Source organism: Cryptomeria japonica, chromosome 6 (assembly GCF_030272615.1).
Source record: "Cryptomeria japonica chromosome 6, Sugi_1.0, whole genome shotgun sequence".
In the NCBI taxonomy this organism is placed as follows: domain Eukaryota; kingdom Viridiplantae; phylum Streptophyta; class Pinopsida; order Cupressales; family Cupressaceae; genus Cryptomeria; species Cryptomeria japonica.
The window spans coordinates 683,136,602-683,163,151 of NC_081410.1; the positions used below are offsets into that span (position 1 = coordinate 683,136,602).

General features: G+C 37.2%; 1 protein-coding gene across 1 annotated transcript in view; it reads right to left on the reverse strand.

Annotated features, from left to right (window-relative positions):
- LOC131031430 (uncharacterized protein At3g06530) overlaps positions 1–26,550 on the reverse strand; it is a 254,996-nt gene that overhangs the window by 180,794 nt on the left and 47,652 nt on the right. The window contains exons 6-13 of the mRNA XM_057962549.2: positions 17,625–17,795; positions 16,180–16,235; positions 15,949–16,038; positions 15,696–15,859; positions 15,394–15,476; positions 15,150–15,287; positions 14,873–14,947; positions 14,478–14,646 (exon numbers count right to left, since the gene is read on the reverse strand). Coding sequence (XP_057818532.2) covers positions 14,478–14,646; positions 14,873–14,947; positions 15,150–15,287; positions 15,394–15,476; positions 15,696–15,859; positions 15,949–16,038; positions 16,180–16,235; positions 17,625–17,795 — 946 coding nt within the window. The remainder of the gene's footprint in view (positions 1–14,477; positions 14,647–14,872; positions 14,948–15,149; positions 15,288–15,393; positions 15,477–15,695; positions 15,860–15,948; positions 16,039–16,179; positions 16,236–17,624; positions 17,796–26,550) is intronic.

Here is a 26,550-nt window from a genome sequence, read left to right on the forward strand (position 1 = left end):
AAGTATATGATTGTTACCCACAGCTAAACTATCAGGATATAGCTCAAAGAGAAAAGAACAGCCCAACCTATGTCGTTGGTCAATATGAGCGCGTCAATGACACCTTCACAATGCGCCTTGTCAAGCTAATGCAGGGAGGATTAAACATAAGGCTCTCAAAGCAAGCTACTATTCTAGAACAGAGATATGGGGCCTAGTTCATCCAATTCCCAAGGTTCTCCTACATCTAGATAGCTGGCTTTGATGGCACCCCTCTCCGACTTCCACGGTACTGTTGATGTGTCTAAAATCGCTGAACTTGCGACTTCATCCGGCCAACGCAGAATAGAATGTACTCACTGAGTATCCTATCCTCTCTTGAGATAAGGAAATCCCTAATGCTATTTCTTATGTTTGATCAAAGGGGACAACCTCAAGGTTTCGTTTCTCAGGTCTTGACTACGGGATTACTCAATGGTTTAATGTGTTTTTGCTGGAAACACAAGGGGACTTACAGTTTGCAACAAGCTGGTCTGCTGTGATTCTCGAATTACGTAATAAAGAGCAAAAGGAAAGGGTTAGGAGATCCAAAACTAACAACACGGGTATGCGGGTAGATGGATTCACAATAACCAATTCCTCCTTTGCTAGAATAGCTCACAACCTTGCAAGAACGGTGCAATCTTCAAAGGGACTTGGAAGATTTTCAGACTGGAGACGCACGGCTAAGCACCCAATTCTGGCACAGCTCAAACAAACACTTGCAATTGAACTAAGCACAATTAAAGGCTCAGGTTAACCATACAAAAGGATACACAATCAATATATCCTCAATGGTATGAGCCTGAATCTATCAAATACCTACACACCCAAAATAGAAAGATCTATCTAAAATGTTGAAAGAAACCATGCAAACAGGATGAAAACAAGACAATAAACACCAAATCAATGTCTATATATTGATTTCAGCTGCCTATTACAACAATTTCTGCAGCATCTCTATGCTACTGCTTAAAATCTAACCTATTCTAACTCTAAAATCTAACTCTCTCACCAGAGTAACTATTTAACAAAAATCTCCAACTATCTAACCCTTTACAAAAGAAAGGCCTCTGCCTTTTATAGATTTTACAATGCGAACCAAAGGCTAGGATTAACTGCATCCAAGGGTCCTGATCTGCCTTCCAGAAACTAGCAGCCTTAACCCATGCCCATTAAATTCTCACTCATCCATTCAACCACAATTTCAACTACCTGCCACTATTTGGCTTCAATTTGAGTCTATCGGGTAGTTGGACATAACTGTCCACAACTGACTTGTTTCCCCTTTCTTTCAAAATATCTAAGTGGGGCCTACAAGCAGTTTTACAATAAAACAATTTCAGCGTTTCAGAAATTGAATTCCTGAAATTAAATCCAGTTGTGTGCTTTTTCTCGAGAAGGCATAAAATTGCAGCATTCAAAGTGTTCTTTGGTCTTTGGTCCCGGTGCTGGACTTCATCTTTGTTTGGTGGCACAGTTCCCAATGTTTGATTGTTCTAGGCTCCTGCAGCGCGTTCCCACATCTTTTTTCTTTTCCAGTCTTCAGCACCTGGCCTTGATTGCGATCCTTCTTCGATTTGCGTTTCAGATCTTTCTCCAGGTTCTCTAATGACGTCCTACGACCTGCAAACGATCAATTTCATTTCAATAAATCAATTTGAAAAATTAATTAATTTAATTTAACAAATATTAAAATTTAACGCCTGGAGGGTCATTTGAAAATTTCCCAAGTTTTAATGCTTTTACTCCTTTCGTGAATTTAGTTGTTCCTAGCAATTTCGGGTTAGGGGCGTTCAAAAAGTTTTAAAAACTTTGACATTTTCACCCCTTAATGGTGAATTTCGGGATTTTGGGCACTTTTGCAAACATTAAAACTTTGACATTTTCACCCCTTTATGGTGAATTTCGGGATTTTGGGCACTTTTGCAAACTTTAAAACTTTGACATTTTCAATTAAAGGTCCAAATTTTGGCCCTTCGGGGCATTTTGCCAACTTTCACTTTTTCACATTTTCACTTAAAGGTCCGAATTTCGGCCCTTTGGGGCATTTTGCCAACTTTCACTTTTTCACATTTTCACTTAAAGGTCCAAATTTCAGCCCTTTGAGGCATTTTGCCTACTTTCACTTTTTCACATTTTCACTTAAAGGTCCAAATTTCTGCCCTTTGAGGCGTTTTGCCAACTTTCACTTTTTTCACATTTTCACTTAAAGGTCCGAATTTCGGCCCACTGAGGCATTTTGCCAACTTTCACTTTTTTCACATTTTCACTTAAAGGTCCAAATTTCGGCCCTTTTAGGCCTTTTGCCAATTTCAGACCTTTTAGGTGTTTTGCCAATTTCAGACCTTTTAGGCCTTTTTGCCAATTTCGGACCTTTTAGGCCTTTTGCCAATTTCGGACCTTTTATAGGTGTTTTGCCATTTTCGTACCTTTTAGGCCTTTTTGCCAATTTCAGACCTTTTAAGTGTTTTTTACCAATTTCTGGCGATTTTCACAAGACTTGGTCTGATTTCTCCCGCACAGGCAGACAAAAATTTAGGGGGGTCCCCTGTCAACTGACGGGGTGTGTGTGCAATACGCACAACAGGTACCCAACCGACAAGATAGTTCTTATGGAGGTCTCAAGGCAGTCACGTCCGGCAGGCAGCTTACTCAAGGACATGAAGCAGGCTGGATTCATATTCCTCGTGATTATAGGCAACCAAGATGTCCATCTAAAGAGCCAATCCCAAGCGGAGGAATCCTTTGCAGAACTAGCCTCCAATGGCCTACAGGAGCATTTTCCAAGGAAATGCTTTGATCATGACAATCTGGCAAGGAGAGCCTATGGCAGGCGATACAGAGCAAAAGAATCAGTTGAAGATTATTGGAAAAACTGCTCTGATGACTATGAGGTTCGTAGGCGCGAATATTCTAGGCTGAGTGTGCAGCAAATGCGACTCTTTGAATACCGCCGGGTCCCAGATCAACTCACAGATTCAGGGAATTGTCTGCAAGTCTGGGAATTTGAGGCAGTAAGGCATCTTTTACCAAGCGTTGATTGGTCGCAAGACCCGATCACTCATTTTGAGGCAGTCATGGCAGCCCCAGGGAGATATACAGACCAATGGTTGCATCAGCAGATTGAGCGACTACTTCATGAGGGAGTCCAGTTCACTTACCACTTAATGGGTAGCCTTGATTCTCAGTCCTCCGAAGATGAGGGAACTTCCAATGCACCTAAGGAAGAGATTGAAAAACCTGAGAAAAGAAAGAAGGCTAAGGCCAGCAGAGGAACTCGGACATCTAAAAGAACAAGAAGGGAAAAGATCTCTATTAGGAGACCAGAAGTCACTTCATCGTCAAAGGACCCTAGTTCGTTCGATGATGTAGTAGAACTAGATTATATACCTGCTCCACCTTCCCAGAGTGATATTGATGCATTTGGAGTTGATGATCCTCCCACACCCGACATGCTAGACGCTAAGCTAAGAGCCATTGAACAAGCCGAGCCGGGTAACCGAATCGAGGAAGGAGAAATTCCATCCATTCAGGGGATTGAGTTGCATGAACCCACCCAACAGAGCCGCCATGAATTGCTGCTCCATAATGCTACCAAAGATGACTCTAGAGTTAAAGGAGAGCAAAGGGCGGAGGAGACCTGCGAGCTCGAAAAGACTTAAGAGCAACCATCACACGAAGGCACCAAACAATTGTTCAATGAAGTGGGAGAGAACTCTGCTGCGAGCAAAGAACTTGACACCTCCTCCACTCCTCCGGTAACGGAACAACTGCAAATTTGTGATGAGACGGGCTAAGAACATCAAAGAGCATTGTGCAAATTTAACCATAGCATCAGCCCAGACTGTACCTCAAGAATGGTTAATTGCCTGAGCCCAGCGCAAGGCCGCCACAAAGCCACCCATCGATTTGGAGGACATCTTCTCACGTATCGATCAAGCTAAAGCCAAGGGGAAGAAAAAGCCCAAGGCATATTCCAGAATAACCAAAGATGAGAAAAGGAACCGTACTCTTCACATCGCCACCCCACCTGTAGATAAGCCAGCAGATCAAATTACACTAGCAGATAACAGCATCACGACTGTCCCCATTGGACGAGCCACTAAGGAGCAGGAAAAGGAGGAATTCAAAGATTCAGTGCAGAACATACTCAGGCAACTTGAAGAAGAGATAGCCGAAAAGGACATGTATCAAGCTCGTGCTGAGCAGGTCGAGGGGTACATTGATCAACTCCTAAGGCCATTACACAATGCTTCTGAATCCCACATTCCCCCGACGGCATTGGCACAAAGAACCACAACGGAATTTGAAGGAGTACGGGATACTGCAAGGGCCGTCAAGGAATGGATACAAGGCATCAACGGGAGGGGAGAACGATTCCTCGAAGAAGTAAAAGAAATGGCCCACCATCGAGAGACCACCCTGGTCAGACTATTGGAGGTAAATGGGAATCCCTCAGAATGCATGAAGTGGCTGCCACAACTCTTCCCCTCGTAAGAGCTCTCTTTTGGACTCAGGCACAGATCCCCACACTCTCCAACATCCTGCACCCCCATGATATCGGCATTTTCAAAGAATGGTACTGGACTATCACCATGAAGAATGACACAAGAGAAATCATTGATAAAGAACACGATGCATGCGAGACAATTCTGAAAGGCATGCAAGAACTCGGCAAGACGATCCTCCGATCAATGGTCTCGGCATGGCAAAATGACCTATTCGATGAAGTGATACAGCCGGACTGGGAGGAAAGACTAGGAGGGACCTGAGTTTTGCTGGTCAATTCCATTCAGACATGTGCTTCGAGCATAATCGTTCCAGCTAGAAAGATGGTTTGAAGCACGTAGACCAATACCTTGAAGGCATGCAGTATAAAATTCGTCATCCTCCTATGCCTCCATTCAGTTTGCTATTCCAATTGTGCCTCAGGTTCCAGCAGTATGTTCATGAGGAACATGCAGCAGGTCGAGACCTTTGGCAAGAATATTTGCATGGCGAGGATGAATTCCTAAAAAGGGATGTGAAATTGACAAGGAAAAAGTGCTCTCCTAAAGTGCTTTTTTCCTTTTGATTTTGAAAAGTGCACTTTTTGGCCAAAGGGTCATATTTGACTTCCAAGTCAACTAAATGTAAACTTTATGTATGGGCACTTTTGGATTATTTTGGATATGTTTTAATTACCTTTTTGGGTAGTTATTACTCCCTTTGGGGGTAGTTGCTGATATTTACCCTCCATTTATGGGTATCGGTACTCTTTTGTAAGGATGAATCTGAGCCTCTTGTTTAGATTAGATCTTGGCCATTCATCCATTTTTTAAACCTATTTAAGGGACTGGTTTTCCCTCATTTTGTAAGAAGTTCATGGATTGTTGCTGAAGCTCTAGCGAAATTTATAGGATTTAATGCAAAGTTAAGATTGTTTCAAGTTTCCATGTGAGTGCATGGTCTCCTTCATTAATTTAGAATTTTCAGTTATATTTCCTTCCTTTATATAGCATTTTCTAGATAAACATCTGATAGAATCCTTGCTGTTCATACCATTAGGGAATGGCTGATTGTCTTTCCTTTTGCATGGTTAATCTGAACCCTTCATATGCTTAGTTCGGTTATTGAATGCTCACTGAATGAATGTTAAAGTTCTGATGTTGTATTTAATAGCATGAAAACTCAATTTTCCCTTGAAGATCGCATTAGATTGATGCAAGTATTGTGCTTAAATGGCTGGTAATGCTTAATCTAGTTATTTGGAGGTGTCTATCTGTTTACTGAATATGCTATCTTAGTTAAATAACTTAGATTTTTTGTACCTCTCTCTCCCTATCTCTCTTTTTTCCCCTTTTTTACCAAGAAGAATCCGCAGTCCTGCTGAAAACAGTATCAACCCAACTTAAACCATTCGATAAGCGAGACTATTAAAGTTCTAGGGAACTCATCCAGCAATTGCCTATTTTACCGTAAGTCCCCTTGTGTTTCCAGCAAAAAAACACATCAAACCACTGAGTAATCCCGCAATCAAGACCTGACAAATGAAACCTTGAGGTTGTCCCCTTTGATCAAACGTAAGAAATAGCATTAGGGATTTCCTTATCTCAAGAGAGGATAGGACACTCAGCGAGTACATTCTATTCTATGTTGGCCGTATGGAGTTTGCAGCAATGCGACTTTAGACACGTCAACAACTTGCAAATATGAAAATTGCGCGTGACCCATAATGTAACTTGTGGTTGACTAAATATAACTTGTAATTTGGTCTGGCCCTATAATGGGCGATGTAACTTGTGGATAGGGCTAACCCTATATTGAACATTGTAACTTGTAAATGCAATGGGGCTGACCCTATATTGGGCGCCAAGTTTAGGTCATCATATTATTATTAATTGATTATCCTTGTGAGCCGACCTAGGATGAATTAGGTGGCTAAGATCACATATATATACAAGGTTCATTCATTCATCATTACACACAATGGAAGATATCGAATTACATCCTTGATCAGCTGCGAAATTATCCAATCAGAGAATATAACTACAAGGACAGCAAATTGCATCATAAAGATCAGCGAGCATATCCCTATGGCAGCGAATTCATCTCCAAGAACAGCGAACTAATTCTGGAGCAGCAATTATCATTCATGGTCAGCAAATTGACTCCTTGATCAGCGAATGGTCCTATGATCAGCAACAGCAAATCATCTGCAGTCAAGTATATTGCAAATAAGTACATTGGCCAACTTGAAGCGGATGTTTGTGAGTGAAAGATGGTTGGAAAATCCTTATGCTAGGAAGCTTCAAGCAAAAAATGTTGTGAAGACCATTTTTAATGATAGATTTGCCAAGATGATGGAAGAGATCATCAATGTAAGTTTCCAAACTTCGATTGATGATTTATTATTTAAATTTCTAATATTACAATCTGCTGATTTTGTTAATTTTTTTATGTCTACGTGTCAGAACTATTGGTGACGGTTCAACAAATGGTGGATCGGAATAAAAAACCCATGAAGTATCTATATGAGGCCATGGATAGGGCCAAAGAGGTGATTCAGCATTTGTACGGGTTAAACAAAGCCAAATATGAACCCATATGGCGCATTATTGATCGGAGGTGGAACTAACAACTCCACTAACATATTCATGTTGTTGCCTACTTCTTGAACCCCAAGTTTTATTTCTCCCCTACTTTCAAAGTAGATGCAAACATTCAAGTTGGCTTTGACACATTTATTCAGAGATTAGTTGATGATCAGCACGTTCAAGACCTAATACTTGATGACATGTAATGTCCCCATTTTTCCAGTGATCACTCAAGAGTCTTAAATTTGCCTGTTAGCCATCTCCGCAGGCAAATGATAGGGTTAGGAGATGTTGTGTCCACCAGGAGGAGCTATACTTAGCCAATTTTGGAGCTTGGTGGGAAATTATTCAATAAAGTTTATAATAAAAGCTTATAAGAGGTTATAAGTTACTTTTTCTATTAATACAAAATTTTAATAAAAGTAACTTTATGAAGTTATAACTTTATTATTCAAAAGTTAATAAAAGTAACTTAATAAGTAACTTTATGACTTAATAAGTAACTTTATTTAAAAAGTTACCTTGCACATCTCCCTAGGAGATTATATTATAATAAAAGGTGTTCATTATGCAATGATAAGCTGACCCTCAAGCTGGGCGAACCACATGCAGGAAAAAAGATGCTTTGGAATATTCTTTGGATGCCCTCAAGAAGTTCGATTAGGGTTGGAAACCATAAAAGAGCCTTGAACGTACAATTTGGCATCATTGGAATTTTATTATTTTGAGAGCATTTTGCAATTGCAGGTCTGCAACGTCTATTGCAGGTGTCTGAGCCCAAATTGGAGACGAAAACCTTCAATTAAAGGCAGGTTGGATGACACCCCGGCCATTAATCCTTCTTCAGCACTCAAGAAAGATCAATTTTCAGGCCATTCAAGGGTCAAATCATGTGGAATTTTGTATCAGATTGCATGGTGAGTTGTGACAATCAGATCTGAGCAATTTGGACACACTTTTCAGCAAGTTCGATGCACTTTCAAGTCAGCCGTACCATTCCTAGGTCAGCCGTACCACTTTCCTGGGATTGCAAATAAATAAATAAGGGTTTTGGAGCAGCTCTTGCTGGTGAAATTATTGTCAAAGAATAACTAAGGCAGATTTGTAGTCAATTTGGTGAAATGCCAGCACATTTGGATGATATCAGCAAATTAGAGGGGAAAAGGAAGCAATTTTGGTGATCTCTCCTGGCAAGATTTCAGAACAAGCTCCAGATCAGCCACTCTTCCATTAAATTGTTTTTGATAATTATTGTTATGAAGAATAAAGCCCATTGGAGCTGTTGATGCACATTGGAAGCTCTTGTAGCAGCAATTACATTCAACAAAGTCAATAAAGAAGCCCTCCAGGCAAGGCGTTGGACCCCTGGTAGACCAATTTGGCATGTTAGTGTTGAAATTCATTTATTCTTGGTATTTATTAGCTACTGTTAATAAATCAGACCTGATGAAAATTAATTTCAGTAGTTGCAAGTTATTTCTATATTGCTTTCCAAAATTGCATTGTTTACTCTTATCATTCAAAAACTTCAAAAAACGCATAAAAACCAAAAGAACCTCATCAAAGCCAAAATTACAACGCAGGTCAAAGATTCAGTTGAGACAAACCAAATCAGATTGTGCCAATATCTCAGTTAGCATCTTTCATGACGTGTGTGTAATTTTATTTTACCATTTATTTTACTCTTTAAGTTCATTAAAATCTTTACCAAGTTATAAGCGGCATTTTTTATCCTTGCAAATTTGTGGTAGAAAGATTATGGTGCCACAATGCCTAATCTCAGCCTTGTAGTGTTTTTTAGGCCATTCACACAAAAAAGCACAAGAGGTTGACTCAACAGTGCTTGAATGACCTTGTCTGTGTGCGGTACAACCTTTGATTGAATGAAAAGAAGGTGCATGGACATGATTCATATGAAGCATTTAACTTGGATGGCATTGATCCATATTCAGCAGATTGGATTGTTGCACCTGATGATGTTGATGTTGATGTTGATGTTGTTAATGTTGATGTTGATGTTGATGTTAATGTTGATGATCAGCTAGCTAAGTTGGGGAGGGAGGCAGCTGAATGGGAATCAGAAGTGGCAGCATGTGAGGAGGAATGCAAGGATGGTCATCCAATAAAGGCACCAAATGAGGCACCTATAACTATGGATAAGGCACCTATTGGGGATATTGCAGCTACTTTAGCACCACCCACCCAACAGCAACAATCTTTTTTGAGCTTTAGTCGTGGACACAATTTAATAATTCTATTTTTTGTTGATACCAAAACTTGAACTTAATATGTTTTCAAAGATTGTAGTTGTTTTTTGGTCTATGCTATGTACTTAACTCAAACTTTGATTTATATATTGATGGAGATCAATATATGTTCTACAAATTTGGTGTATATGTGTTTTTTTACAATATTTTAAGAAATTAAATATTTTCAAATGTTCAATAAATTTGCCGAGTTATTGCCGATTTTTCGCCAAGTTTTTTGGCGAGTCTTCAGTTTTTTTAAATTTTGGTCCAGCAGAGTCATTGCTGAGTTCAAGTTTTTCATGGTTAAAACTGTTGAAAATTCAGAAGAAATATGAATCAGTCTGATTAGAAAATTTGGAGAGAATGAATGTAAAGGATGTGGGAAGGGCTCAAAAGTAAAATTTTATCATCAGATAATATGATCGATTTTAATGTTCCAAATAAAGCTATAATAACCCTGCACTAATTTTTCCAAATTTTCTCATAACCCATCCTCCACATTTTGTGAAACAGTTTTATGTATTTCTGAGATATGTATTTTATGTCCAAGTTTATATGCTCAAATTTGTTAAAGGTTTAAATCATATTGGCAGAACATTGTAAATTTGCAATGTAAATGCAAGATCCATGTAATTAATGAAATAAAGACCGAATAGAGAATTGTTGTTATTATTTATTTTTTATGGGAATCATTTACAGAAGTACAGAGATAAAAGATCCTTCTGACCTCCATAAATTATATCGAACTGTTCTAACTGCAATACATAGGCTTGCAAAAGAGTTTTCTTTCCTAGCATGAAATGGTGTGAAGATGCCAACCTTGAGTGCCCACCCTTCTGTACACTAATCAGGAACAAATATGAAGTCGTTTAAACATTAAAGGAATGCCTTGTGGATCCTTACAGACTGGATTGAATCAACCCCTTAGAATAGTCAACTCTTATTATAATACAATCACCAGCTTACGGAATAAGCGCCCAGCAAATAGAATCCCAGTCGACCAGCTTTTGAATAGTTAATTAAATCACCAAAACTAGTATTTTAATCACCCAACAGTAATAGCTTATTTCTCCAGCAATAATATATTTATTCTCCCAACTATAATAACTTTATTCCAAAAATTAAAGAATTACCTCTGAAATTTGTCTTCATAGAAGACTTAACAAATTTTACCCACAATGAAGCCCAATGCGAATTCTGAAGTAAATCCACCAATAGATGGAATTGGTTTTCGTCCAATCCACCAAGTGGCCCAAGGGTTTCATCCTAGGGCATGTTGAACCAACAAATAAAAGATCTCCAAGAATTCTCGCAAACATAACAAGTCAAGAATGGATGCCAAATGACTTGCTTTCATCTCCTTTTAAAGGCCCAATAGAATCTTCTAGAAGAATATGATTTAACCTCCTTAAAAGCTTTTTAGAAAAATTATTTACAAATATTTTTTATTTTTTTTCACTTAAATCACTTTTAATTAAATCAATTCAAATAAAGTTATCCTTAAGATTTAATTTATTGGGACAACTTTATAAATAATTAATTTAATTTATTTCCTAATCTCCCACCCTAGCCTACGAGAATAAGATAAGCTAGATGATCACTTGGAAAAAGAGGGCATTAGAATCATCCCTTCTCGGAATTGCTTGCTATCAAGAAATTGCAAACCCAGATGTTGTAGTATCTGTTCACCTTCCCAAGTAGCATCCTTAAGAGGCAAGTCTCTCCCTCTAATCAAGTACTCCTCAATCACTGTGTTTCTCAATCTATGCTCCCTCACACCCAAGATCAAGCAACAAAATCAACTTGCCCTCCTCATTTAACAGTGGAAGCTCTGGAGAAGATATAATATGCTGCCCAAGCACCCTTTTGAGGTAAGATACATAAAATAAATTATGATTTTTTCTACCTTCAAGTAACCCTAGCTCATATGCAACCTCTCCAACTCTCCTCACAATCTTGTAAAGGTCATAGAACCGAGGCTTCAACTTTTTTGCACCAACCTTCTTCAATGTAGATTGTCTATATGGTTGTAGGCGCAAGAACACCAAATCATCAACCTCAAATGTCCTCTCAACTTTGTGCTTATCTACATATATCTTCAGCTGATTCTGAGCACAGTGTAGATTCTCCTTAAGTGACTTAACGATATCTTGGCTATCCTGCATCAACTCTCTTGCCTTAGGAGCTCAACTATCATCTAATGCTATATATTAGATGCCTATTAAGATATATCTTGAATAGCACAATTTTATGCATTGACATTCTCAATATTTATCCAACTCATATCAATTATCATATTTCCATGACACTTCGAGGTCATATCACTTCAAACAAAAGAGGGTATGTTATACACCTAGTTATGCCCGATTAGTTATTAATAGTTGCTACCAAAAGACATGTTATACACCAAGAGACATGTCCCAATTAATCCCCTACAATGCCTGATCTCGATCTAGTTCATAACTGGTCAAATTCCATTCAATATGCCATGGGCCAAGAGACCTGCAGAGGACTGTTTGTTTGTCCCAGACAAACCTGGGTGAATTTGCCAGTAACTAGAGCAAACCAGCTTAGAGTAACAAATTTCATTTGATTTTATTTATTTATCTGTTATTTGAACTTTCTGTGGATCTCAATTCATTGTATTTGGGGATGTTTGAGCACGGAATATCATGGAAGTGGTGTGATGGTGAATCTGCAAAGGGATTGTTGCCTTCCATAAACAGATGGAAATGCCACTACTCACTTGTGAAGTTACTCGTAACAAGTGTTTGAGCCAGAACTTTCTTGATGTTGCAGTAATTGATTTTGGACTGCTCAATTTTCTTCAGCAAGGCACCACACAACTTCTCAACCTCTGTGCTGTTATGGGAATAATCTGAAACTAGGTTGCCTAATTCTCGTGTAAGTGTACATTGGAGAATGCTTCGATGATTCTTAGATGGGTTCCAGAAAATGTAGATGTTGGTAGAGCCCTTTGTTGTGGAATACATGTGCATTGGCACGCTCATTGACACTATAGCTATTGCAAAAATGTTCTTATGTAATGCATTAGCCATCCTTTTTCATTACTGTCCACAAAAAAATAAAAAATGAAAAAGGCCTTTCTAATCATGTCCACTGGATATGACAAGACCACAAAAAGTTTTTGAATCATGTCCAACTTTTTTAATAATATCACCTATTTGATATAACTATTTTAATATTAAGTAATCAATATCTATGATGACATTTGAATTTGACTATTTGACATTGAAGTAGCATTTTTAATCTGTATCGTTGCTTTGTTTATAATCTGATCCTATTTTTATTCTTAACTTAATCTGTCTTTAGGCTACAAATATATATATATATATATATATAGGACTTTTATGTGTTTTTGCTTTGTACAGACAAGTCCAACCCTAGAAAACCTTGGCCAAATCCTCGTACTGAACCCTATCCCCAAACCCAAACCCAAATCCTAACCAGCAACTTAGAAATAACCTGTCACCCATTCAGTATCAAATTATATATTCTATTTTATATTTCAACGCATAAATATATTCTATATTTACCATGTGTACCTGGTACTTTTACTCCACATCATACAAACCCATCACTTTTTTATTTTTTGGTGAAGGGGGCTTTTATAATGCAACATCAATTCGATAGTTTATTTGTGTGGAACCTTAAACACTCCAAGTCATCCTTCAGTGGCCTATTTCCACTACATAATCATATATTCTAGGAGCTCTCTCTCATGTAGATTGGTGATATTCACCAAGTAAGAGGATCCATAAAGCCCAAGAGCACCTCTAAAATAAATTGGCGTCCAAAAGGAGGATGCCAACGCGTCAACCTATGGGCTTCAACTCCAAATGCTACATTAATGCTAGAAAAAATTTAGAGCATGCAATGCCTTAAAAGCCCACCTTGTCACACTACATGGGGGAAAATCCAAACCCAACATTTTTTATGTTTTGGTAGTTAAATTTTCCAGTGTGCAACATCATCTTGATGAATTATTTTGTAATCCTTCAAAGTCTATTTTCCATGAGTAGTCGTTTCTTTTATGCAATTACTCTCATTTATAACAGAAAAAAATTTCAAGCCACAAAAACTCACAAATCACACAAACACCTCTCAGTAATATTAGCACAAAGACACTGATTTGAGATTTCAAGTGTTTTGAGTGAATGTAATGCCTCATATACATTGTCTCACGATTATTATCAATATGTAATAAACCGCACCCAACAATTTTTTTAATTAATTGATGTTCCCTCGGTTCAATGCTTTCTAGAAAATTTCTTGATTTCTTTAATGATGTAAAATGTGCAACTAACATAATACAAATAGAGCACATGGCCAACATTTCCCTCTCAAAGGAAAATCTAGTTGGGATGTTGGACAAAGATGCTATTGAGCATTTAATGAATTGGTCTTACCTTATGTTGAATGAAATCCTGGATGGTGCCAATGGATGAAAGCCTCGAAGTCCCTTGAAATTTCATAATAACATTTCAATAGAAAAGTAGCACGGGAATGACACCAAGGGAATTGAAGGGGTCAGTGACCAACGTGTGATGAACTAGGTTCCAGGCCACACCTTACACCTTATAATGGATAAATATACTAAGTATTAGGTTGAACAAGGCAAAATAATGTAAAGGGAAGAAAGAGAAGTAATACTTTAACATTGGACCTACACAAGGGTGATACAAGTGCAACTGATGCAATGTATACAAAAGTCTCTCTAGGTTTTATGCATGGTTCTTTTGCATAAATTTGTAATGATCAATTTTTGCAGGGTGTTCTTTACATCACCCTAACAGCTTCAATTTTGGCTATCTACCATCAGGAGCTCCTCAATCAGGGCTAAAGGGATTTTGTGTTCTATTGCAACTGATCAACTTTGCCGAAGATTTCCAAGTGAACTAAGTTTTTGGCATCATGATAATATACAAACACTTTATCATAGTTTAAACAGACCTAAATATATTTGTAAATAGATATTAAACTTTCAAATTCATTATTACACAAACAAATTAAATCGAGTGAGTAAATTTTTTAAATCAAATATTTGGCAGTATTCAATATGATTGCTCTTAGCCATTGAAAGGTAATAGGGAACTAAACATTTCTGTACCTGTACTGTATGTCAAAAAGCACCTTGACAAATTATTGGTTAATGCCTTTAGCAAAGGACTAGGATCAATGATCCTATCCAAGCCTTTCAATGCAAGAGCTGCATGAACAACAGACAGATCATCATCATGAAGACGGCGTAGAAGAGCCTCTTGAAGATTTATTGTTGTCTGCATCCATTTCAAACAGATATTAGAAACAAATTCAAAAAGATTTATTTGCTTACTTATTGATGAACTATGAAAATTAATTATATGCACAACTAAAACTCTGAAGGAAAAACATATTAATACTACTTATCCATAAAGGACAATTCGGTGTCTTCTTTCCACATTTTAGCTTGGCAATACTCTCATGATTCAATATCAAGCATTTGGAACTTTAGAAATATCCCACCTTTGCATCACAGCCAGAAGTTCCAACTATACCCAATGTGGCCAAGCTTGACACTGCTGCTGCTCGTATTTGAGGCTGGGGTTGAAGAGTATAAGGTCAAAATGCATCAAAGGAACTAATACTAAAAAGTGTCCATGATTTTTATATCAGTTTGCATACTAAACAATGTAATAACATCACCATGTAGGGTATTTTAAATCTGTTCCATTTCACAAAGGTATTAACTTCAATGCATTCTATGATATGTTGCCAAACCAACAGCAGGCAAGAAAATTACCTGTGGGTGTTCAAGTGAAACATACACACTTGCATTAGACTCTTCCATTGGGGTATGGAGACTTCCACTAAAGACAACTCGAACAACGTCAAGTACAGAACTAGTGCCTACTGATTCCCTTGACGATTCCCTTGAGTTCTATAATTCAGCAAATTTAATCAGTGCCATTGTATTCATTGAAAGACGGCAACCTTTGACGCAAATATAATGTAAAAGAAATTCAAATAATCAAACAGATGACAACCTCAAGGAAGTTACAAACAGCTTTATCCAGCTCCACTGGATAAATCTTCTCAATCTTCAAGAAAAGACATCTGGCCCAAGTTACTGGTAGATGAATCAGAGAATACAATTCATCACAACTCAGTTAAATGGCAAGCTGATTCAACACACTACTGGCACAATGTTCTCAGAATTAAACAACAGGAGTTCCAACATTCAATTACAAAACAATAGCTCATCGTGACATCTCAATGATTTCCCATAAACCTTCCTCAGAAGTTAGTGAAGTAACAGCTAGAAGACAACAGTCGTAAGAAATCTCACTTGCTTCGGGAATATCCAGCTGCTCCTTCTCAGACTTCTGTGTCTTGAGCGAGCTGCCCATGCAAATGCCTAGGGCTTTTGAAACAACAAGCACAATCTGACCTTTCATGGGGACGGCATCAATGATTGAAATCAAAGCAGTTTGACAGGACTTCTGCCGGAAACTATCAGAATAAGAAAGTATTTTAATTCAGTTAAACAGTATGTGTGTAACACGAGGACAATATGTTAAAAATCATTGTAATGACTAAACCTGTGATAAACTAATCCGTCCAAAATAAGTAGTAGAAACTTCTCCAAATAGAATGTTTTTGACAATTCAGCAAGATTAACTGCAAGATCACTGTCACAATTCAAAAGAAAGATAGTAAAATGTTAAAAAATTCCTTTAAGTGTAACATTATAATTCTCCCACTTGCAAATGAAAACCTAAATTGCAGATATATATCAAATGTTTTAGCAGTACCAAAAACTGCCCAAATACCTGATTGTTGCAAGTGCTTCTATAGCTTTCCAAGGAAAAAGATCAACTGACTGTGCCTGAAAAAAAAAACAATGATCCACTATAAACAATAACTGAGTAAACAGAAAATGATTACCAGAAACAAAGAGAGGTAGGACAGAACTCATAATCTTATGAGGCATTTGATCTTTGAATCTACTGAAAGCATACATATTTCGTAGATTCTTTTTGATGGCTCACTTGCAAAAGCAATGAGCAAATCTAACAAAAGAATTTAAGACGGTTAAGACTTAAATGATTAAATCCATATACTAAGGGGCGAGCTGAAAAAAAGGATATTTGTATCTTCAAAATAACTCTTATACTACATCAATCTAATAAGAAAATTACAAGGAAAAAGGAGTTTCTATTTTTAGGATTTTATATAGTCACACAACAATGAGATTGGCAAGCCCTATTAAGAACGCAGCAAATTAGCATGTCAGGAACTACATAATAGTACTAATCAGACAAAAGAAATTTCTGACCAATCTTTGAACTGAAAAGGAAATAGCTGATCTTAAAAGGAGGCACTAGAAAGTTATGAAACAGGACAGGACTAAATAAACAAAAATAGAAAGATTACATATGACAGGAATTTCAGAAGACTGGTTTTGATGGCAAACTCGATCAAGCATCCAAGAAGCTAATTAGTATTTTATGTAGTTTGACAAATCAAGCAAAGATTTAACTTCAGTTCATCAAAAAAATAACAAAAAAATTATAATTTTAAAAAACTTATCATATCTTAAGAAAATCACACATTGCAGAAAAGATTGTACCTACACCTGCAAACTAAGGTTAACAGACACCAAAACACAACATTCCTTAGTGTTTATTAAGCCAAACACTCAAACGCAAAGCAATGCACCAGAACAGGAAAGCATGCTGACATGTAAAAGTGCTGATATATGATCTACTGCCACCTTCCCTACATTCTTAATAGGCTTTGCATGATTTAACAATGAAAAGAAAACACAGGAAAACCTGAAGAATCAAAACACAGAACAATTGTGTCAGGTAATTAATTCATCTTTGAATCAAATACAGTAACAATTTTCCCTAAAAGCATTCTCCAAAACAATGAAAGCAAAGAAGATAAATGAATTCAAAACCAAACTTATGAGAATAAGAATAAATCTCACATGGAATCATTTCAAGCTTACAAACTAGAAGAAAAGCAATTCCTATTGCCTGAATGTCCAGAAAGATCTCTATAAGTACAGAGAAAGCTATATTTCTTTTTTATAGAGCATTTGTTCCAGAACTGCCCTAGAATTTGCATCAGATAGACTAGTAATGTTTACAGAAACCCAATATTCTACAGCAGAATGGCAATTATTTTACGATGCTATTAAGACAAATGAATTTCATCCACTAACACAATCAAAATACACAAAATGAATGGTGTGGCATAAACACTTTACCTCAGTCAACTTGATCATGACCATTAATGCCATCTGAAGCAAAGAAATATCATGCAACGCATTAAGATTTTTGTGAACTGTTTTTGCAACTGAGCAAAGCAATTGCTTCACAAGCTTTTCTGACAGTGTTGCTCTACTTGCCAATGTGCCCACAAGCATAAGTCCACCGACCTGCCAGACATATCAGTAGACAGAATCTTATAGCATTCTTATGAGTGCTTTAACACATAACTAAGAAAAAGCTAGAAAAAAAAGATGCAATATGTAGCAAAATACACATCATAGCTCCTGCAAAATTGAGGGAAAATACACAAATTTTACCAGGCACTTGGAACATGCATTTATCTGCATAAAACAGTCAAACTCATCATTAAAAGTAATTTGAATGAAACTCATAGACGAGAATAAAGTATTTTGAAGCCTTCTGATAAAAAATTGATATTTGAGCGTACATTAATAATTATTGAGATGGTCATAGCTCGATCTATTTTTAGTGGAATATGCTCTAAGTATACACAAGGTGCATACAAGACACTTGCACTAGAGCACCTATGGTATCATATAAACATTAAAGAAATCTATGTTTATAGTAAATATCTAAGACCTGACAAATTCAATGAGAACTTTGAAGTAATCACATAAATTGTTTGCTTTGTTCTCCATTACTAGGACAAATTTTGTTGGCGTATAGCATTTATATACTATGTTATCCAATTGTCAGGAAGATCCTGCATTTTTGGGTATGATTTATTTTTGGGTATGATTTGTACCAGAATCAGATTCAGATGCAATTTGACTGTGGAATTGGGCAGAGTTACATTTCAGTAATCAGATTCGCAATGGATTTTTGAAAGGAAAATCCAAGCAATTCTAGGGTCGATATGGCATTTCCCAATCAATTGCATCGGCACACAAACCATCTGAAACCCTAAATGACAGTCATATAATAGATTTCATGTGTTTTAACACATTGTATCAACAGCAAACAGGTATTTTTTTGTGTGATAACACGTAGTAGCATCAGCGAACAGCATTTTCCATTTTGTGTCTGCAGCAATAACAGATAAGAGACAGTAATAACAGGAATGTGACTATATATCTTATATATCTATCAAAACTCATCTACTGTAACAACTAACACTAAGCCTAGACTACCACCTATATATATATCTTAATACCATATCACATGTAACTATAAGTAACAACTCACACAAACAAGACTAATGTGGAAGTCACTAAGCTTAATATTAAATTATTAATCATAATGTAACTTATATACAGTTTTTTAATTTTTATATTCATCATACTTTTTTTTTGATAATTCACAGCCGAAGCAGTGTTTTTTAGCTTTTTCCCTAGAGCTATGAACAAGTCGAGTCGACTTGAACCCAAGACATCCCATGTAGAAGGCTCGCAACTTACTGCTGCATTCTGGGGTCATCCCCTTTTATATTTATCATACTTATACAAATTTATATATTTTTTTAATCATGATGTAAAATTAATGATAATGTAAATTTATCATACTGTTTTTTCTAATTTCTACCATACTAATATAAGTTTACCAAACTGTTTGCTAATATACATACTATTTTCATATTTGTCAGAGTGTATTATATAATATATATACATATATGTATAGATATCTATACATGTGTGTGTGTGTGTGTGTCTGTGTGTCTATGTGTACACATATGTATATGTATATGTATATGTGTATGTGTATGTGTATGTGTATGTGTATGTACATGTACATCTACATCTACATGTACATGTACATATGATTAATCCTCTTCTCACAAAGGTACTTTGGTGCAAGAGGGGTAAGGTGAGCATCACTCTAGCTCACAAAGGTCTCAAAGAGCTTATCTTAATCATCAACATATTTTGAGACAAGATGATGTTATGTATTTTATTCATGATATACCTCCTAACATAACATTGAGTAAAGATGAAGCTTTAGATGATGACAAAACGTCTTTCCCAACCTAACAAAGTGCATATAAATAATGATAGAAATAAGAATCTCCCTACAAAGATCCTTCCCCTTCATTTATTCATCTTGTTGAGCCTTCAAACTACACATACACAACAAATTTCAATCAGCTCTATAATGGAAGTCCATCCCCTTCACAAATGCAAACACATTATGCAGTTAGCTATGACATGATTTCTAAATAAGGCTATAGTGGACAAGGTCTTGGAAAAATGGAACAAGAAATTGAAGTCCCCATAGAGCCTCCTTCACAATGCACTAGAGAAGGTGGAGGAATTCCTCCACCTTCCTTATCAATTCTTCTTCTAAAACCTAGTCCCCACCTATCCCACAAAAACCACATCCTATCTATATTGATACTTCTGTGAACCTAGCAAAGAGAATCTTTTGGACAATTAAAAATGATAAAAAATTACTTTTCCGTTCATAAAATTCACAAATAATTCTAAGAAAAATGATGTTAGTACATTTTGTCTTTTTCATCGCAATTATTCTCATTCTATTGGTGATTGTAGAGCTTTTAAAGAATTTGTTCAAGATTCACATGATAGGGCTCTTTTTCATATTACACCTAATCTCATGCTTTTTCTCAATCCATATATGAAAGTAGTGCATTAACAATTTAACACTCCTAAGGCCCCATTGTGTTGCTCCTCACTATGTGACACTAGTAGCTTACCTTAAGGGGGCTCTTTGTCACACATGGTGGTACAGTTTCATGCACAATAATACCTTGCTACCAACATAATAGCCTTAGTATTCTTGTCTCCACACTTGGGGGGCAAGAATACTTTTAAATCTCTTCCTTTTCTAAGGATTCGCTTTTCATTTGTTGCATTGCATCTTTTATAAATATATCGTATCTTGCATAGAATTGTTCATCCTTCATAAGATTTTAACCTTGCTTGGAGGTGTGTATCCTTGATTAGGACCTCTTCCTTGCTTGAAAGTGTTTGTTTCTACAAATGATCCCTCCTTGGTGTTGAAAGCATGTAATCCTTCATCAAGAATCCCCTTTTCCTAACAATAGGGAAGGTATGTATCCTTGGTCTCCTTCCTTTCTTCGTTGAAGATGTTATTTTTGTTAAAGATCTCCTCTTGGAAGTAGTTATCTTTGGACAAAGATCTCTTCCTCCTTTGATCATGCATCCCTCAAAAGGATCCCTTTATACTTGTTGCAGAATATCTCTTTTACAACTATCTCTTCCTTGCTTAAAGAAGTCATGCCCTATTTCGAGCTTGGAATGAATGTACATTGTTGCTTAACGGATATCTCCTTGGGTATGAAGGAGTTTATCCTTGTTGGCTTTTCTTTCTACCTTAAGATATCAACATGGAACCATGTTGACATCTTAAGGGGGAGGGGGGACAGAGGGGGTAGAGGAGGACATATGTGCGGCCTCCTTGTTGCTTATTTTGTAGTTGCATTTGTGGATTTCCTTACAAGAAAGAGGCTTTGTTTGGTAATCCTTGTTCAATTTATGCATTTCCTTACAAACAACGGGTTTCATTTGGTTATCCTTGATCAATTTGCAGATTTCCTTACAAATAGCAAGCTTTGTTTGGTTATTGTGATGTCCCCTTCTAGTTGACATCTGTCAGCTGAGTAGATTAGCCTATCACTGACCCTCGTAGGCTGATGAGCTTGGTTAGAGGGTCTCCCGGAGATTGATTCTTCATTGTCAGATTGAGCATTACAGGACTGGCCTTCATTTGAGGTCTCCAGGACTCCATTTGAGACACTTTCTATTTTTAGCAGTCCTGCTATTTTTAGCCAATGGGTTGGGCAATGGCAGAGTATGGCTTGGCAGTCTCCAGTTTTGACGGCAGGCAATTCTGATCGATACTTAGAGAGATATTAATATTTAATTACTTTAATTAAATATTAAATGGCGAACTTTAATGTTTTAATATTTTTAAGTCACTTTAAGTTATAACTTAAGTGAGGGTCTATTTCTCATTGGATGGGGCCACTTTTATATTAAACTAAAAAGAGATTTATTTTTGAAACTTCAATAGTCAAAAATAAATATTAAAAGTTAAAACATCATTTAATACCAAATCGTACTTTTCTTGGGAATCGTGCCAAACCCTAAAGGGGAGAGATAAAAGAAGTTTTTAGGTCTTCTTTTCATTATGTGAAGATATGATATTGAGTTTGCTCTGAGGAGACTTTGGCTTGAGGGTTTCAGTAGGGGTTTCTTCCTGTAGATGATCTAAAAGTATCGGTACAGGGAAACGGTGGATTTCTGTGCATCAGCATTAGAGGCTGTGAAATATCAGTTGATTTTGCTTTCAGTTGGTTTTATCCAGGAATTAAGATTGGGCAGATTAGAAAGGGTTTTATTCATTTTATGCAAAGGATTGATTGCAGCCATAGAGTCAGAACAGAGGCAGAAATAAGTGTGTTTACAGCTGGGGTTTTTGTGCATGTACAACTTGCAGATCTGCCGTACCTTTCATCCTTGAAATGGTACGATTTTGTTGAAGGAGGAGTCCAAAAATTCTGGAATAAATCCTAAAGGAGACACCTAGCTGGTAGCTTCAGTTTGAGCTGCTAAATTCACCATTCCGAGTAGTTTGGACTGATAAGTAATTTTGCTGTCATTATTTGTTGTTGTATGGAAGCAAGGATAAATAAGGGGTTTCATAAATTTAAGGTATTTGACAATAAATCTTCTTGGTCTTGTCTGATTTCTTTATTGAAGGTGTTTATGCGAATTGGATGTAATAAGGGTTTGATAATCCTAATTTTATGAAGTTCAATTAATTTCCAGCTCTTTCCAATGTTGCTTTTTGCATGCTATTTGTTCAAAACTAGCCTTCTTGTTAGAAATTGCAAAATACAAAACATAAGACGCAACAGGTTCAACTAGACCTTCGTTATCTGAGTTGAGAACCCTTGGTAGGTTCCTACAGTTATCCTTGCTCAATTTGTGGATTTCTTAAAAACAACAGGTTTTGTTTGGTTATCCTTGATCGATTTGCGAATTTCCTTACAAACAGTGGGTTTTGTTTGGTTATCCTTGTTCAATTTGCAGATTTACTTGCAAACGATAGGTTTTGTTTGGTTATCCTTGTTCAATTTGTGGACCCTTGTCTTGGTGTCACTGCAGCACCGATTTTGCAATAGGATTTCCTTACAAATTGTGGGTTTTGTTTGGTTATCCTTGTTCAATTTGCGGACCCTTGTCCTAGTGTCACTGCAGCACCCATTTTGTAGTAGATTACCTTGCAAACAGCAAGTTTTGTTTAGTAATGTTTCTTTTTCAGGATGACTCAACTAGCATAACACACCTTCCTAGACCTTTTGACTCTCCTTGCTTTTTTCACACGGATCACACAACATAAACCAAATTGTTGTCTAGTAGAATCCGTGCTTTCACGGATCACCTAGCATAACACAACTTACTAGCCTATGGAATCCATGTTCCCTTCTTCCATAAACCCATAGCATAACACACCTTGCTAGTTGTTGGATCATGGTTTCTTGTCTCATCGATTGATGTATGCTCTTGCAACAGCACTCTGAGAATGATATTAGTGTTTGAGACATTTTGATTATCGAGGTCTCTTCAACTAGTTGACTTGGAGCCTTTGTTAGTAGTACTAACCCCTTTTTGTGTCTTTTTATGTGTCTTTTTGCCTTTGTTTAACTCTTATTTGGCTTTGTTTTGTTTTGTCTTATGTGTCCTTGATGTGATTGTGTGAGTCCTAAGCTTGGGGGCTTGTTCCCTTAAATTTAGTGATGTCTTATCTCTTTGTCAATCTTGCTCCCAATTGCTTGTTCAAATAATCAAACGATTAAACAAAGGAGACGAAGGTTCCTTAAATAGATTTACAAATACGATGTTTCTATATGAAAGAATCATGAACTAAAGCGAGAATTAGAAACTAACTAAACTAACTAAGATGACCATTAAAGAAACATTACATTATTTAATACCCTCCCTTAATGGTTATCGTCCTAATAACCCTACAAAAGACAATTTACAGATCTTTTGATCACAAACACAAAGAAGGCTACACCTTCTCTTGAAAACACTCTGCTACTGCTAAGACCCTCCCTGGATCTACAGAATGTTAATGACCAAGAGTACCAGAATCTGTCCAACCTGATGTAACCCTCACACGTGAATTACAGAACCGTTACGAATTACTAAGTCGAAAGAAAATACCTAAAACCACAATTTACTCCAAAGAGCAACAAACACAATGATGTAAGTAGGCCAGGTGGCAAACAGAAAATTTGATCAGTCTTAGTAAACCTTTATAAAGTGCACTCAATCCCTGACCCACACATCTTTAATACGTTAACAAATAAGTTTAAAAAAAAAAAAAACCTGGGTAAACACTTGAAATCGAAACAGGGGCTTAATCATTGTCTGAATACATTCGAAAATCCGAGCATATGAAACGGTTTTAGTTGTGAGCATTCCCATTCAATTCCATCAATCCAGAACTCCGAATGACAATTTGGGTCATGTTACAAAATGAGGAAAACTTGACACGACCATTGACAAACACCCCAAACCTTTGGCTTGAATGTTAGAGGATTGTATAACAGGTTTCAAAATCTCTGATAAGATGAGCAATGCTCGATCCCTCGGCAATGTATATCATTTACCGACTGTCATTGACGGGCTTCAACAAATAATGGCTCGTGCCCTGTTCTATAAGTATTTAACGAAAATAGGTTGCAGAAAATACTCATGCATTATTAACAATCGGGTTCTGAGTCAGATGTATACCTACAGAATCCCCGTGTACTCGAAATGCATATGGTTGCGCACAATAGCAACGGATAGCCCGCAGTGTTGACTCGGGACTGTCGTCCAACGGGCGGATCTGGCGTCGTGGTATCTCCCGTGGGCCGAGCAACCAATTTCTTGAGCCCTGGTTCGAGGGTGTTTAAAAGGCCGAATGCAGAAGCATTCATTTGCATAAAACCCAGGCACCAGGCCTATTCATACATTCAATACTCGACACATTTGAGGGCACCCAAAACAATAGCCCGAGCCTTATGAAGTCGGCGGGGTGCACACAGCCGATTACGAGGTCCCACAGGAACACTAATTCGAGCGCAATGTTTTCCTTGATTCAGTAACAGTACACAAACATCACACTTAGTGCTTGGGGCCGCTGTGATTTGTCTTGCGGCCCGATTACGATACTGGTGTATCTACGTATACCTTCGAACTGGCGCAAACATAGAAGAATCCGCCTAGGGCACCATCACTCCACCATTTCCCTGGCCGAGCATAAAAACGGACTGTAGAACCATGAAAATGAAACCTTCCACCCGAGATCAGTTTAATCTCATGGTGGAGGTGTCTTGATCTAACAGGATGAAGCGGGAGGAGTGTGTGGCGAACAGGGGCGGATTCGGCAGATTCAGATCCAAAAAAACTGCAACATCAACACAGTGTCGTCTCCCACTAGGCCAGTATGCAAATCTAAGAATGGATGAACTCTCGAGACTGCAGGAAAATGGATAGATTTTATTGATTCAAAGAAAAGTATTACAAACGCTGTGTGTGCCTTCCACCCGCCTGTAAGGGCTATGAAGGCCTCCATCTCTGAACGGCTTTACATTCGGTGTTGAAACCGCCCAGCCGTTCAGAGGTATTAGTTAGATCATTTTTGTTATGCTGAAATAACTACTAAAAAACCAAGAGTAAATTTTTCTCAACAAACTTAAGAAACTTAAGTTTCCTTATTAAAGTAAACTTAAAACCTATGCTATCCTAAAAAGGTAATCACTCAGTGATCCTAATGACCACAGCGTAGCAAGTGACTTATAAATCGTCAAATCTTGCAGCTAGTCTTACAATGGATCTGAGATGATGTTCTACTCTCTAAACTGGCTATCTATCTGCAATCTCCAAAGAATTTTCATGTGTTGGGGAAAGGTGCTCCTGCACCACACAATTTTAGCAAAAACCGCAAAACTTTTGCAGATAAGCACTGAGCACTATTTGATCCAAGAACTCACAAATAGACTGCAAGATACCACGATTTTTGTGGAAAAAACTGTCAAACCCTAGAAACTGAAGCTACCAATCATCGTTTTTTCAATGAGAACGATAAAAACCCTAAAACAAAAACACCCGTCGTAATTTTGGAGAAAAAAATTATAAATACCCTAAATCCCACACGGACTTCACGAATCATAGATGATAATTTTTAAGGAAAAATTATAACCCCCGAAATAATTTTTTGCTTAAAAAATTATAAAAAAAACCCACATAATTTTTTAAGGATAAAAATTATGAAAAAACAAGAATAATTTTTTTAAAGACAAAATTATAAAACTCAAATACTAATACCCACGATTTTAAAAAGCGTGCAAAAAGAGACTGATAAACACAACGGCAAAACACCACTCATAATTGCAAATCACGAGAAAACCTCCCTTTGCTTGCAGAAAAACAGAAAACAACTCCAATCACACCGCGTCCACAAACCCTACTCCTAGCCATAGAAAGAAGATGCCCAAATTGCAAACAAATTCGTCGCCAAAAAACACAAAGCCTCAAGATCGCACAAAAAAAAAACGCAGATCGCAAAAGAAAAATTTGCGTCGCATGAGTAGAAAATAGCCTATTTCACCTTGCACAGGTCCGATAAAGGAAAACAATCTGCAAAAATAAAATCTGTCAAACAAGAAAATACCAGTCGTGGGCAGAGAATCCCACGGACACACGAACCTTCACCCGTTGTGGCGTCGTCACAGAAAAAAAATGGAAACCATTCATGCAGATTTAAACACTGCAACGCAGGGTTGCAAATAGGAACTGGGAGGAAAAAACGCAGCAAAACCTTTGCACGTGGTCAAGTCGCAAAAAAACACAGACACGCGAGTAGAAAAAAACTATGACCTTCAACACCCTTCTGCAAGATCTCACACGATTTAGAAAATTGCGAATT